This window comes from Bombina bombina, chromosome 10, assembly GCF_027579735.1.
Source record: "Bombina bombina isolate aBomBom1 chromosome 10, aBomBom1.pri, whole genome shotgun sequence".
NCBI classification, from domain to species: domain Eukaryota; kingdom Metazoa; phylum Chordata; class Amphibia; order Anura; family Bombinatoridae; genus Bombina; species Bombina bombina.
In genome coordinates this window covers 4,706,692-4,721,894 of record NC_069508.1, presented here as the reverse complement: position 1 = coordinate 4,721,894, position 15,203 = coordinate 4,706,692, and the positions used below count along the sequence as shown (strand labels likewise).

General features: G+C 42.8%; 1 protein-coding gene across 1 annotated transcript in view; it reads right to left on the bottom strand.

The window, feature by feature from the left end:
- Positions 1-15,203, bottom strand: part of LOC128641157 (putative ferric-chelate reductase 1) — a 345,832-nt gene that overhangs the window by 262,925 nt on the left and 67,704 nt on the right. Inside the window, exon 5 of the mRNA XM_053693724.1 lies at positions 14,871-15,004. Coding sequence (XP_053549699.1) covers positions 14,871-15,004 — 134 coding nt within the window. The remainder of the gene's footprint in view (positions 1-14,870; positions 15,005-15,203) is intronic.

The window sequence follows — 15,203 nt, the reverse complement described above, 5'->3', positions numbered from 1 at the left end:
ACATTTGAGGGATGAATACATGGTCTTTATTATGTCATATGTCTTCCCACCAATTCCACTTTGCAGCAGTTTCATGCATAGGCCTGGGTGCCAGATTGAGTCAAATGCTTTTTTGAAGTCCACAAAACATGCAAACACCTTCCCTGATGGTGAGCTTTTCACATACTTGTTAGTGATAGCTTGTAATGTGAAGATGTGGTCTGTGGTTCTTTGTTTAGGGAGGAAACCTATCTGACTCATGTGCAGGGTTCTGCTGTCTATTAGAAATTGTAATATTCTCTGGTTCAGGATTGTGCAGAAGAGTTTGCTCACATTGCTGTTTACACAGACTCCCCTGTAGTTATTTGGGTCAGTTAGATCCCCATGTTTGTGGATTGGGGTAACCAGACCTTCTGTCCATGTTTCTGGGAAGTGCCCTGATTGTAAGATGATATTAAACAGTTTTTTGAGAGCCTCTTGGAGCTGTGGGCTGCTGTGAATCAGCATCTCATTTAGTATTTGGTCAGATCCACAAGCTTTTCTTGGTTTTAATGACTTTATGCCTTCTGCAACTTCCTGTAGTGTGAAGGGGAAGTCTAGAGGAGTTTGATAGTTCTTTATTACATTTTCTAAATTTAACAGTTTTTCACAAGTTTCTTTTTGTGACGTATTGAGCTTATTATGTTCTAGATCTTTGTATAATGTTTGAAAATAATCTGTCCATATGTCACCATCTTGGATTGGAATATGCCCAGTGGCTTTAGTTGTGATTTTTTTCCACAAGCTCCAAAAGGAATTATTATCTGTTAATTCTTGAATTTGGGAGAGTGTTTTATTTAGGTGGTTTATTTTCTTGCTTTTTAGGGTAGTTTTGTAGTCTTTTAGTCTACGGTTATATGTGCACCTCAGATCCTCTCGCAGTGGTTCTCTGTGTTTAAGGTTTGATAATTTTCTCACCTCAAGTCTTAAGGCTGCACATTCTTTATCAAACCAATCATTTTTATTGTTATTTTTCCTTTGTCTTTTGTCTGACAGTTTAAGGGATTTGTTTGCTGCTCTATGGAGAATAGTTGTAAAATCATCTGTTGCTTTATTTGTGTCATATGGAGTATAACTGTAGCTTCTATTAATGAAAGCATTAATTTGATTTGTTATCTCCTCATTTTCCAAGCTGTTCATAAAGATTTCCTTACTTTGTTGGGACCACAGGTAATTAGGGGGCATTCTGTACAGATGTTTCCTGGCTTTCCATGTTGGGATTTTCTTTGAACTATTGATGTGTATGACCATTTGGTTATGGTCTGATAGGTAGGACTGGGGTCTTACTATCAGCGAACTGATCTTTCTGATGTCCAGGTCAGTTATCACATAGTCAATGACACTTTTACCACTTGATGAGTTAAATGTAAAACTTCCCAGCCTGTCTCCAGTTACCCTTCCATTTACAATGTACAGACCTAATCTTTTACAAACATCAAGGAGTTTTTTCCCATGTGTGTTCATTATTTTATCATAGCTGTTTCTTTGAGTGTCCATCAGGGTGTTAAAATTCGTACTCTTTCCAAATATATGTTTATTTCCTTGGCTGGGGGTATAGTCCCTTGCATTGCTTGTACGAGCATTCATGTCTCCGATTAGCATAATTTGTCCTTTTGTTTGAAAGTTTGAGATCTCCCCCTGCAGTGTATTGAAGTATTCTGGGTCATAATATGGTGATTCCCGTGGTGGAATGTATATGGCACATAGGTAGAGATTGTGAGATGTCTGTACAAGGTTCTTTGATATTTGTATCCACAGATGTGTTGTACCTTTCTTCACTGGGGTGATAAATGATTTGAGGCTCTCTTTGTACCACACTAATAACCCCCCTGAGAGTCTCCCTCCTCTTTTATGTTTTGTTGCTGCAGGAATTATTAACTCTTTATAGTCCATAGGGCAAGATGATGCTGTGCTTCTATCTTGCCATGTCTCCTGTAACAAGATAATATCATGATTTCTTATATTTTGTTGAAAATCAGGATCTCTGATTTTGTCTCCAAAGGTGGAGGAAGTGAGCCCTTGTATGTTCCAGCTGCTAATTGTGAGACTGTTCATCTTGTGTCCAGTCTATAGTGTGCTAATTAAGCTTTCAGGCTGTGAGAATTAAGGTTTTTTTTTTTTTTTTTTTTTTGTTTGTTTTCCCTCTTGCAGTTCATTTGTGATATCCTGGTTTGTTTCTAAAGCTTTTCATATAGTGCATGGATTAGTTCTCGAATTTCCCTAAGTTCTGAGTCTGCCTGCATATTTTGCCTTTTATTTCTTTGGAAGTCTCTGTAGTGGGCACTGTATTGGCTGTTGTTAGGAGCCTGTAGGTTCTCCCTGTACTGTCCATTTGAGGGTATCAAGGATCTTTTACTATTATTCCATGTATGTGAGTACCCACTCCAATGTGTAGTTGTTCTATCCCTGTAATTATCGGGGGGGTGTCTCCCTAAATGTGAAGTGAGTATGTTGCGCTCCAGTGTTGTATCTTTTAGATTTTTGGCAAACATACGTACCCCCCGTTTATTCAGATGTACTTGATCATATAGGTGTGTACAGTTAATGTTGTGGTGTTGGGCCACCATTATGTTTGGGGTTTGAGCAAAAGCCTTTAGCTGCATATTGATGTTTTGGACAATATTACTGTGCATGTCACTCCTTGGTAATAGGCTAGAAAGGATGATTTTTGTTAGTGGGAATTTATTTCTTGTGATAGTTATCAGGTCTTCCATTGCATTAATATATTTCTCTGGATCTTGCAGTTCATTTGAGCCAGTGTGGATGATTATATATTTTGGGTTATTAAAATTTGGGTTTAGAATTCTCTCTTTTGCTTTATCCATGTTTACACATTTGTACTGGAGAACTCTCTTACCAGGGAAGAGGCGCTTTCCATCTAGGTATTTACCATTTGAGTCCATTAAGATGAGAACATCTGTTTCAGGGGTTTGCCTTGTGTGCTCTTCTGGTTTATTTTGTGTAAGATTCTGTAGTGGTTTCTCAGGGATTTCCTTAGTGGCCCCCAGTACACTGGCCAGCTGCTCTGCTTGGTTTTCTGCTCTGACCTGGGCTGTAGTCTGTTGTTGCTTGGCAGGGGGCTGTGTCTGGTCTTTGGGTGGTTTCTCTTGAGCAGACTGGGTCCCTGCTTGTGGTTCTTTCTGCCTTGTTTCTCCTAAGGTCACTGTCGCTGGGTTATGTACTATTTTGTTCTTTTGAAGGTTTGTTGTTGGTCTATGTGGAGCTATGTATTGGTTGTTTGGGTGATTTTCCTGATGGCGTTTCAGTTCTTCCTTGGATTTCTTGAGATCACATTTTAATCTTTCATTGTCAATAATTAGATCAGAGATTTGTGATCTGATCTCCTGGATTTCCTGTTTGTGCTCCTGCTTGATGGTCATGAGCTCTTGCTTTACCCATTCTAAGTGATCTTTTTGTACAAGGTCCTTTTTTGTTGATTCACGGAACTCTGCAAAGTCTCTTTCTAGTGAGGCCAAACAGTCCCTTAGAGCTTTGTCAGTTATGGGTGAGTGTTTCACTGCTTTATTCTGATTCTCTGTCTGTGATACCCTTGTATTTTCTGTTGATACAATATCTGATGAGGTTTTATTTAGTTCTTCTTCCCTAATAGCGAGTTCTCTATTCACCAAGCTTTTTTGTTTCAGTGTTTTAAACTGTGTTTCAAATAAATCCAGGCAGGATTCGCTTCCTTGTATCATTACTGTGCCGTTATTATAAATATTTATTGTATAAAGCGTATTTTCACAGTTTTCTCCATCGTGTACAATGATTTGTCTTCCGTTCCCATTTCCCTTTTTTTGAATGTTAATAAAGTTTTCCCGTAAGGTTTGGTGCCATGCATCTTTTTGCTCTGTATGAAATAATAAGTTGGTTTTGTGCTTTTTTTGGTCTCTATAAGAATAATCAGCGATAAGTAGTTCAGGGTTGTTGATAAGGATGTTTTCTTTAAATCCTTTTTGGGCTGCTCCAGTTTTAAGGTCCTCTGGGTATATAATTTCATAGCATTCCTGGCCACTTGGTAAAAGGTAATCCAGGGTCTTGCTGTTCCCGGGGTTCATTTTCTGTGCAGTATTATTGCTTAGATATGCAAAATATATATTTGTTCAATCCAAAGTAAAAGTGATATAAACCAGCTATAAAATCCAAAAATATTGTATTCCGGTAAGGATGTGATGCTTCTCTTGTCCCAGGGTATAGAGGTAGTAGTATTTAGTTGAGAGTCCCTCTCTGTGCTCTAGTTACTGTGTCACACTGTACAATACAGGGTCTGATCTCTGCACTCTCCCTCTCTGTGCTCTAGTTACTGTGTCACACTGTACAATACAGGGTCTGATCTCTGCACTCTCTGCACTCTCTCTCTCTCTGTGCTCTAGTTACTGTGTCACACTGTACAATACAGGGTCTGATCTCTGCACTCTCTGCACTCTCCCTCTCTGTGCTCTAGTTACTGTGTCACACTGTACAATACAGGGTCTGATCTCTGCACTCTCCCTCTCTGTGCTCTAGTTACTGTGTCACACTGTACAATACAGGGTCTGATCTCTGCACTCTCTGCACTCTCCCTCTCTGTGCTCTAGTTACTGTGTCACACTGTACAATACAGGGTCTGATCTCTGCACTCTCTGCACTCTCCCTCTCTGTGCTCTAGTTACTGTGTCACACTGTACAATACAGGGTCTGATCTCTGCACTCTCTGCACTCTCTCTCTCTGTGTGCTCTAGTTACTGTGTCACACTGTACAATACAGGGTCTGATCTCTGCACTCTCTGCACTCTCCCTCTCTGTGCTCTAGTTACTGTGTCACACTGTACAATACAGGGTCTGATCTCTGCACTCTCCCTCTCTGTGCTCTAGTTACTGTGTCACACTGTACAATACAGGGTCTGATCTCTGCACTCTCTGCACTCTCCCTCTCTGTGCTCTAGTTACTGTGTCACACTGTACAATACAGGGTCTGATCTCTGCACTCTCTGCACTCTCTCTCTCTCTCTGTGCTCTAGTTACTGTGTCACACTGTACAATACAGGGTCTGATATCTGCACTCTCTGCACTCTCCCTCTCTGTGCTCTAGTTACTGTGTCACACTGTACAATACAGGGTCTGATCTCTGCACTCTCTGCACTCTCTCTCTGTGCTCTAGTTACTGTGTCACACTGTACAATACAGGGTCTGATCTCTGCACTCTCTCTCTCTGTGCTCTAGTTACTGTGTCACACTGTACAATACAGGGTCTGATCTCTGCACTCTCTGCACTCTCTCTCTCTGTGCTCTAGTTACTGTGTCACACTGTACAATACAGGGTCTGATCTCCTGCACTCTCTGCACTCGTCTCTCTCTGTGCTCTAGTTACTGTGTCACACTGTACAATACAGGGTCTGATCTCTGCACTCTCTCTCTCTGTGCTCTAGTTACTGTGTCACACTGTACAATACAGGGTCTGATCTCTGCACTCTCTGCACTCTCCCTCTCTGTGCTCTAGTTACTGTGTCACACTGTACAATACAGGGTCTGATCTCTGCACTCTCTCTCTCTGTGCTCAAGTTACTGTGTCACACTGTACAATACAGGGTCTGATCTCTGCACTCTCTGCACTCTCTCTCTCTGTGCTCTAGTTACTGTGTCACACTGTACAATACAGGGTCTGATCTCTGCACTCTCTGCACTCTCTCTCTCTGTGCTCTAGTTACTGTGTCACACTGTACAATACAGGGTCTGATCTCTGCACTCTCTGCACTCTCCTCTCTGTGCTCTAGTTTCTGTGTCACACTGTACAATACAGGGTCTGATCTCTGCACTCTCTGCACTCTCCCTCTCTGTGCTCTAGTTACTGTGTCACACTGTACAATACAGGGTCTGATCTCTGCACTCTCCCTCTCTGTGCTCTAGTTACTGTGTCACACTGTACAATACAGGGTCTGATCTCTGCACTCTCCCTCTCTGTGCTCTAGTTACTGTGTCACACTGTACAATACAGGGTCTGATCTCTGCACTCTCTGCACTCTCTCTCTCTGTGCTCTAGTTACTGTGTCACACTGTACAATACAGGGTCTGATCTCTGCACTCTCTCTCTCTGTGCTCTAGTTACTGTGTCACACTGTACAATACAGGGTCTGATCTCTGCACTCTCTGCACTCTCCCTCTCTGTGCTCTAGTTACTGTGTCACACTGTACAATACAGGGTCTGATCTCTGCACTCTCTGCACTCTCCCTCTCTGTGCTCTAGTTACTGTGTCACACTGTACAATACAGGGTCTGATCTCTGCACTCTCTGCACTCTCCCTCTCTGTGCTCTAGTTACTGTGTCACACTGTACAATACAGGGTCTGATCTCTGCACTCTCTGCACTCTCCCTCTCTGTGCTCTAGTTACTGTGTCACACTGTACAATACAGGGTCTGATCTCTGCACTCTCTGCACTCTCCCTCTCTGTGCTCTAGTTACTGTGTCACACTGTACAATACAGGGTCTGATCTCTGCACTCTCTGCACTCTCCCTCTCTGTGCTCTAGTTACTGTGTCACACTGTACAATACAGGGTCTGATCTCTGCACTCTCTGCACTCTCCCTCTCTGTGCTCTAGTTACTGTGTCACACTGTACAATACAGGGTCTGATCTCTGCACTCTCTGCACTCTCCCTCTCTGTGCTCTAGTTACTGTGTCACACTGTACAATACAGGGTCTGATCTCTGCACTCTCCCTCTCTGTGCTCTAGTTACTGTGTCACACTGTACAATACAGGGTCTGATCTCTGCACTCTCTGCACTCTCACTCTCTGTGCTCTAGTTACTGTGTCACACTGTACAATACAGGGTCTGATCTCTGCACTCTCCCTCTCTGTGCTCTAGTTACTGTGTCACACTGTACAATACAGGGTCTGATCTCTGCACTCTCTGCACTCTCCCTCTCTGTGCTCTAGTTACTGTGTCACACTGTACAATACAGGGTCTGATCTCTGCACTCTCTGCACTCTCTCTCTCTGTGCTCTAGTTACTGTGTCACACTGTACAATACAGGGTCTGATCTCTGCACTCTCTGCACTCTCCCTCTCTGTGCTCTAGTTACTGTGTCACACTGTACAATACAGGGTCTGATCTCTGCACTCTCTGCACTCTCTCTCTCTGTGCTCTAGTTACTGTGTCACACTGTACAATACAGGGTCTGATATCTGCACTCTCTGCACTCTCCCTCTCTGTGCTCTAGTTACTGTGTCACACTGTACAATACAGGGTCTGATCTCTGCACTCTCTGCACTCTCCCTCTCTGTGCTCTAGTTACTGTGTCACACTGTACAATACAGGGTCTGATCTCTGCACTCTCCCTCTCTGTGCTCTAGTTACTGTGTCACACTGTACAATACAGGGTCTGATCTCTGCACTCTCTGCACTCTCTCTCTCTGTGCTCTAGTTACTGTGTCACACTGTACAATACAGGGTCTGATCTCTGCACTCTCCCTCTCTGTGCTCTAGTTACTGTGTCACACTGTACAATACAGGGTCTGATCTCTGCACTCTCTCTCTCTGTGCTCTAGTTACTGTGTCACACTGTACAATACAGGGTCTGATCTCTGCACTCTCTGCACTCTCCCTCTCTGTGCTCTAGTTACTGTGTCACACTGTACAATACAGGGTCTGATCTCTGCACTCTCTGCACTCTCTCTCTCTGTGCTCTAGTTACTGTGTCACACTGTACAATACAGGGTCTGATCTCTGCACTCTCTGCACTCTCTCTCTCTGTGCTCTAGTTACTGTGTCACACTGTACAATACAGGGTCTGATCTCTGCACTCTCTGCACTCTCCCTCTCTGTGCTCTAGTTACTGTGTCACACTGTACAATACAGGGTCTGATCTCTGCACTCTCCCTCTCTGTGCTCTAGTTACTGTGTCACACTGTACAATACAGGGTCTGATCTCTGCACTCTCCCTCTCTGTGCTCTAGTTACTGTGTCACACTGTACAATACAGGGTCTGATCTCTGCACTCTCTGCACTCTCTCTCTCTGTGCTCTAGTTACTGTGTCACACTGTACAATACAGGGTCTGATCTCTGCACTCTCTGCACTCTCTCTCTCTGTGCTCTATTTACTGTGTCACACTGTACAATACAGGGTCTGATCTCTGCACTCTCTGCACTCTCCCTCTCTGTGCTCTAGTTACTGTGTCACACTGTACAATACAGGGTCTGATCTCTGCACTCTCTGCACTCTCCCTCTCTGTGCTCTAGTTACTGTGTCACACTGTACAATACAGGGTCTGATATCTGCACTCTCTGCACTCTCCCTCTCTGTGCTCTAGTTACTGTGTCACACTGTACAATACAGGGTCTGATCTCTGCACTCTCCCTCTCTGTGCTCTAGTTACTGTGTCACACTGTACAATACAGGGTCTGATCTCTGCACTCTCTCTCTCTGTGCTCTAGTTACTGTGTCACACTGTACAATACAGGGTCTGATCTCTGCACTCTCTGCACTCTCCCTCTCTGTGCTCTAGTTACTGTGTCACACTGTACAATACAGGGTCTGATCTCTGCACTCTCCCTCTCTGTGCTCTAGTTACTGTGTCACACTGTACAATACAGGGTCTGATCTCTGCACTCTCTGCACTCTCCCTCTCTGTGCTCTAGTTACTGTGTCACACTGTACAATACAGGGTCTGATCTCTGCACTCTCTGCACTCTCTCTCTCTGTGCTCTAGTTACTGTGTCACACTGTACAATACAGGGTCTGATCTCTGCACTCTCTCTCTCTGTGCTCTAGTTACTGTGTCACACTGTACAATACAGGGTCTGATCTCTGCACTCTCCCTCTCTGTGCTCTAGTTACTGTGTCACACTGTACAATACAGGGTCTGATCTCTGCACTCTCTGCACTCTCCCTCTCTGTGCTCTAGTTACTGTGTCACACTGTACAATACAGGGTCTGATCTCTGCACTCTCTGCACTCTCTCTCTCTGTGCTCTAGTTACTGTGTCACACTGTACAATACAGGGTCTGATCTCTGCACTCTCTGCACTCTCTCTCTCTGTGCTCTAGTTACTGTGTCACACTGTACAATACAGGGTCTGATCTCTGCACTCTCCCTCTCTGTGCTCTAGTTACTGTGTCACACTGTACAATACAGGGTCTGATCTCTGCACTCTCTCTCTCTGTGCTCTAGTTACTGTGTCACACTGTACAATACAGGGTCTGATCTCTGCACTCTCTGCACTCTCTCTCTCTGTGCTCTAGTTACTGTGTCACACTGTACAATACAGGGTCTGATCTCTGCACTCTCTGCACTCTCTCTCTCTGTGCTCTAGTTACTGTGTCACACTGTACAATACAGGGTCTGATCTCTGCACTCTCCCTCTCTGTGCTCTAGTTACTGTGTCACACTGTACAATACAGGGTCTGATCTCTGCACTCTCTGCACTCTCCCTCTCTGTGCTCTAGTTACTGTGTCACACTGTACAATACAGGGTCTGATCTCTGCACTCTCTGCACTCTCCCTCTCTGTGCTCTAGTTACTGTGTCACACTGTACAATACAGGGTCTGATCTCTGCACTCTCCCTCTCTGTGCTCTAGTTACTGTGTCACACTGTACAATACAGGGTCTGATCTCTGCACTCTCTGCACTCTCTCTCTCTGTGCTCTAGTTACTGTGTCACACTGTACAATACAGGGTCTGATCTCTGCACTCTCCCTCTCTGTGCTCTAGTTACTGTGTCACACTGTACAATACAGGGTCTGATCTCTGCACTCTCTGCACTCTCCCTCTCTGTGCTCTAGTTACTGTGTCACACTGTACAATACAGGGTCTGATCTCTGCACTCTCTCTCTCTCTGTGCTCTAGTTACTGTGTTACACTGTACAATACAGGGTCTGATCTCTGCACTCTCTGCACTCTCCCTCTCTGTGCTCTAGTTACTGTGTCACACTGTACAATACAGGGTCTGATCTCTGCACTCTCTGCACTCTCTCTCTCTGTGCTCTAGTTACTGTGTCACACTGTACAATACAGGGTCTGATCTCTGCACTCTCTGCACTCTCCCTCTCTGTGCTCTAGTTACTGTGTCACACTGTACAATACAGGGTCTGATCTCTGCACTCTCTGCACTCTCTCTCTCTGTGCTCTAGTTACTGTGTCACACTGTACAATACAGGGTCTGATCTCTGCACTCTCTGCACTCTCTCTCTCTCTGTGCTCTAGTTACTGTGTCACACTGTACAATACAGGGTCTGATCTCTGCACTCTCCCTCTCTGTGCTCTAGTTACTGTGTCACACTGTACAATACAGGGTCTGATCTCTGCACTCTCTCTCTCTGTGCTCTAGTTACTGTGTCACACTGTACAATACAGGGTCTGATCTCTGCACTCTCCCTCTCTGTGCTCTAGTTACTGTGTCACACTGTACAATACAGGGTCTGATCTCTGCACTCTCTCTCTCTGTGCTCTAGTTACTGTGTCACACTGTACAATACAGGGTCTGATCTCTGCACTCTCTGCACTCTCTCTCTCTCTGTGCTCTAGTTACTGTGTCACACTGTACAATACAGGGTCTGATCTCTGCACTCTCCCTCTCTGTGCTCTAGTTACTGTGTCACACTGTACAATACAGGGTCTGATCTCTGCACTCTCTGCACTCTCTCTCTCTGTGCTCTAGTTACTGTGTCACACTGTACAATACAGGGTCTGATCTCTGCACTCTCTGCACTCTCTCTCTCTGTGCTCTAGTTACTGTGTCACACTGTACAATACAGGGTCTGATCTCTGCACTCTCTGCACTCTCTCTCTCTCTGTGCTCTAGTTACTGTGTCACACTGTACAATACAGGGTCTGATCTCTGCACTCTCTGCACTCTCTCTCTCTGTGCTCTAGTTACTGTGTCACACTGTACAATACAGGGTCTGATCTCTGCACTCTCTCTCTCTCTCTGTACACTCTCACATAGCAGGGGCTATAAAACCAGTGCTTTTCTGTGAAGCAGTTGTGTAAATAGTTTGCTTGGAATTTAAAAAAACAACTTCTTGTTGAGGACAAAATCTTGCCCACTTTATCTAAATCTCTATATGTGTGTGTATGTATAATTTTTTTAAAAACATAAACAAAATAATAAGATACATATGGAAATATATTTTTTTTTAAAGAAAAAAGAAATGTTTTCTTCTATATGAAGAACATTTGAATTATTCATGACTACATTTCAGCTTTAGTGAAGTTGGTCTAATGCAGTGTCGGGGTTAGTGCTAACTTTTTACTTTCAACTTGTAATACGTGTGCAAACCCAGTCATGTTAGAATTTTACTTTCAGCAGTTTGTGCACAACACTTTGTTCATAAGTCAGACATGAAGTAAGTCAGAAACGGACTAGAGACACTTTGTTTATAAGTCAGACATTAAATAAGTCAGAAACGGACTAGAGACACTTTGTTCATAAGTCAGACATGAGGTTATTGAGAAAGGGACTAGAGACACTGTTTATAAGTCAGACATGAGGTTAGTGAGAAAGGGACTAGAGACACTGTTTATAAGTCAGACATGAGGTTATTGAGAAAGGGACTAGAGACACTGTTTATAAGTCAGACATGAGGTTAGTGAGAAAGGGACTAGAGACACTGTTTATAAGTCAGACATGAGGTTAGTGAGAAAGGGACTAGAGACACTGTTTATAAGTCAGACATGAGGTTAGTGAGAAAGGGACTAGAGACACTGTTTATAAGTCAGACATGAGGTTAGTGAGAAACGTACTAGATACACGGTTTATAAGTCAGACATGAGGTTAGTGAGAAACGGACTAGAGACACTTTGTTTATAAGTCAGACATGAGGTAAGTAAGAAGGGGACTAGAGACACTTTGTTTATAAGTCAGGCATGAGGTAAGTCAGAAACGGACTAGAGACACTTTGTTTATAAGTCAGACATGAGGTTAGTGAGAAAGGGACTAGAGACACTGTTTATAAGTCAGACATGAGGTTAGTGAGAAAGGGACTAGAGACACTTTGTTTATAAGTCAGACATGAGGTTAGTGAGAAAGGGACTAGAGACACTTTGTTTATAAGTCAGACATGAGGTTAGTGAGAAAGGGACTAGAGACACTTTGTTTATAAGTCAGACATGAGGTAAGTCAGAAACGGACTAGAGACACTTTGTTCATAAGTCAGACATGAGGTTAGTGAGAAAGGGACTAGAGACATTTTGTTTATAAGTCAGACATGAGGTTAGTGAGAAAGGGACTAGAGACACTTTGTTTATAAGTCAGACATGAGGTTAGTGAGAAAGGGACTAGAGACACTGTTTATAAGTCAGACATGAGGTTAGTGAGAAAGGGACTAGAGACACTGTTTATAAGTCAGACATGAGGTTAGTGAGAAAGGGACTAGAGACACTGTTTATAAGTCAGACATGAGGTTAGTGAGAAAGGGACTAGAGACACTGTTTATAAGTCAGACATGAGGTTAGTGAGAAAGGGACTAGAGACACTGTTTATAAGTCAGACATGAGGTTAGTGAGAAAGGGACTAGAGACACTGTTTATAAGTCAGACATGAGGTTAGTGAGAAAGGCACTAGAGACACTTTGTTTATAAGTCAGACATGAGGTTAGTGAGAAACGGACTAGAGACACTTTGTTTATAAGTCAGACATGAGGTTAGTGAGAAACGGACTAGAGACACTTTGTTTATAAGCCAGACATGAGGTAAGTAAGAAGGGGACTAGAGACACTTTGTTTATAAGTCAGGCATGAGGTAAGTCAGAAACGGACTAGAGACACTTTGTTTATAAGTCAGACATGAGGTTAGTGAGAAAGGGACTAGAGACACTTTGTTTATAAGTCAGACATGAGGTAAGTCAGAAACGGACTAGAGACACTTTGTTTATAAGTCAGACATGAGGTTAGTGAGAAAGGGACTAGAGACACTGTTTATAAGTCAGACATGAGGTTAGTGAGAAAGGGACTAGAGACACTTTGTTTATAAGTCAGACATGAGGTTAGTGAGAAAGGGACTAGAGACACTTTGTTTATAAGTCAGACATGAGGTAAGTCAGAAACGGACTAGAGACACTTTGTTCATAAGTCAGACATGAGGTTAGTGAGAAAGGGACTAGAGACATTTTGTTTATAAGTCAGACATGAGGTTAGTGAGAAAGGGACTAGAGACACTGTTTATAAGTCAGACATGAGGTTAGTGAGAAAGGGACTAGAGACACTGTTTATAAGTCAGACATGAGGTTAGTGAGAAAGGGACTAGAGACACTTTGTTTATAAGTCAGGCATGAGGTAAGTCAGAAACGGACTAGAGACACTTTGTTTATAAGTCAGACATGAGGTTAGTGAGAAAGGGACTAGAGACACTGTTTATAAGTCAGACATGAGGTTAGTGAGAAAGGGACTAGAGACACTTTGTTTATAAGTCAGAAATGAGGTTAGTGAGAAAGGGACTAGAGACACTTTGTTTATAAGTCAGACATGAGGTAAGTCAGAAACGGACTAGAGACACTTTGTTCATAAGTCAGACATGAGGTTAGTGAGAAAGGGACTAGAGACATTTTGTTTATAAGTCAGACATGAGGTTAGTGAAAAAGGGACTAGAGACACTTTGTTTATAAGTCAGACATGACGTTAGTGAGAAAGGGACTAGAGACACTTTGTTTATGTCAGACATGAGGTTAGTGAGAAAGGGACTAGAGACATTTTGTTTATAAGTCAGACATGAGGTTAGTGAAAAAGGGACTAGAGACATTTTGTTTATAAGTCAGACATGAGGTTAGTGAAAAAGGGACTAGAGACACTTTGTTTATAAGTCAGACATGACGTTAGTGAGAAAGGGACTAGAGACACTTTGTTTATGTCAGACATGAGGTAAGTCAGAAACGGACTAGAGACACTTTGTTTATAAGTCAGACATGAGGTTAGTGAGAAAGGGACTAGAGACACTTTGTTTATAAGTCAGACATGAGGTAAGTCAGAAACGGACTAGAGACACTTTGTTCATAAGTCAGACATGAGGTTAGTGAGAAAGGGACTAGAGACATTTTGTTTATAAGTCAGACATGAGGTTAGTGAAAAAGGGACTAGAGACACTTTGTTTATAAGTCAGACATGACGTTAGTGAGAAAGGGTCTAGAGATGCTTTGTTCGTAAGTCAGACATGAGGTTAGTGAGAAAGGGACTAGAGACATTTTGTTTATAAGTCAGACATGAGGTTAGTGAGAAAGGGACTAGAGCCATTTTATTTTTAAGTCAGACATGAGGTTAGTGAGAAAGGGTCTAGAGATGCTTTGTTCTTAAGTCAGACATGAGGTTAGTGAGAAAGGGACTAGAGTCACTGTTTATAAGTCAGATATGAGGTTAGTGAGAAAAGGACTAGAGACATTTTGTTCTTAAGTCAGACATGAGGTTAGTGAGAAATGGACTAGAGACACTTTGTTTATAAGTCAGACATGAGGTTAGTGAGAAATGGACTAGAGACACTTTGTTTATAAGTCAGACATGAGGTTAGTGAGAAATGGACTAGAGACACTTTGTTTATAAGTCAGACATGAGGTTAGTGAGAAACGGACTAGAGACACTTTGTTTATAAGTCAGACACGAGGTTAGTGAGAAATGGACTAGAGACACTTTGTTTATAAGTCAGACATGAGGTTAGTGAGAAATGGACTAGAGACATTTTGTTTATAAGTCAGACATGAGGTTAGTGAGAAAGGGACTAGAGTCACTGTTTATAAGTCAGACATGAGGTTAGTGAGAAAAGGACTAGAGACATTTTGTTTATAAGTCAGACATGAGGTTAGTGAGCTGAAGGTTTAGAATCATCAGGATATGGTACATTGCTGGTCTACTCATTCCTCACTGGATAAGTCTGTTCTTTGCATACTCACTGAGGTCCCATTACAGGTAAGGGTCTGAGCACTGGTTCCTGTCACTGAGAAAGTTCCCACAATATCACCTCCTGGTTCTGAGTGAGCCTGCAGGAGGAACCCTTTGAACTGAGTGGAATTTCCAGCCAGTGTGACTGTGAAACAGAACAAAGCAATAAGTAGCTGTGCATGGTATAGGTCTCCCAGGTATTTTATTATTAGATTCGTTCTAACAGATGCTTCAGGTGCTGCACTGCTCCTAGAGAGATACCGGAGTTGTGTCACCTTCCACATCAGATACTTTTAAGATACCATATGTACTACACTAGTGCTAACAGATATTTGAGGAATTAT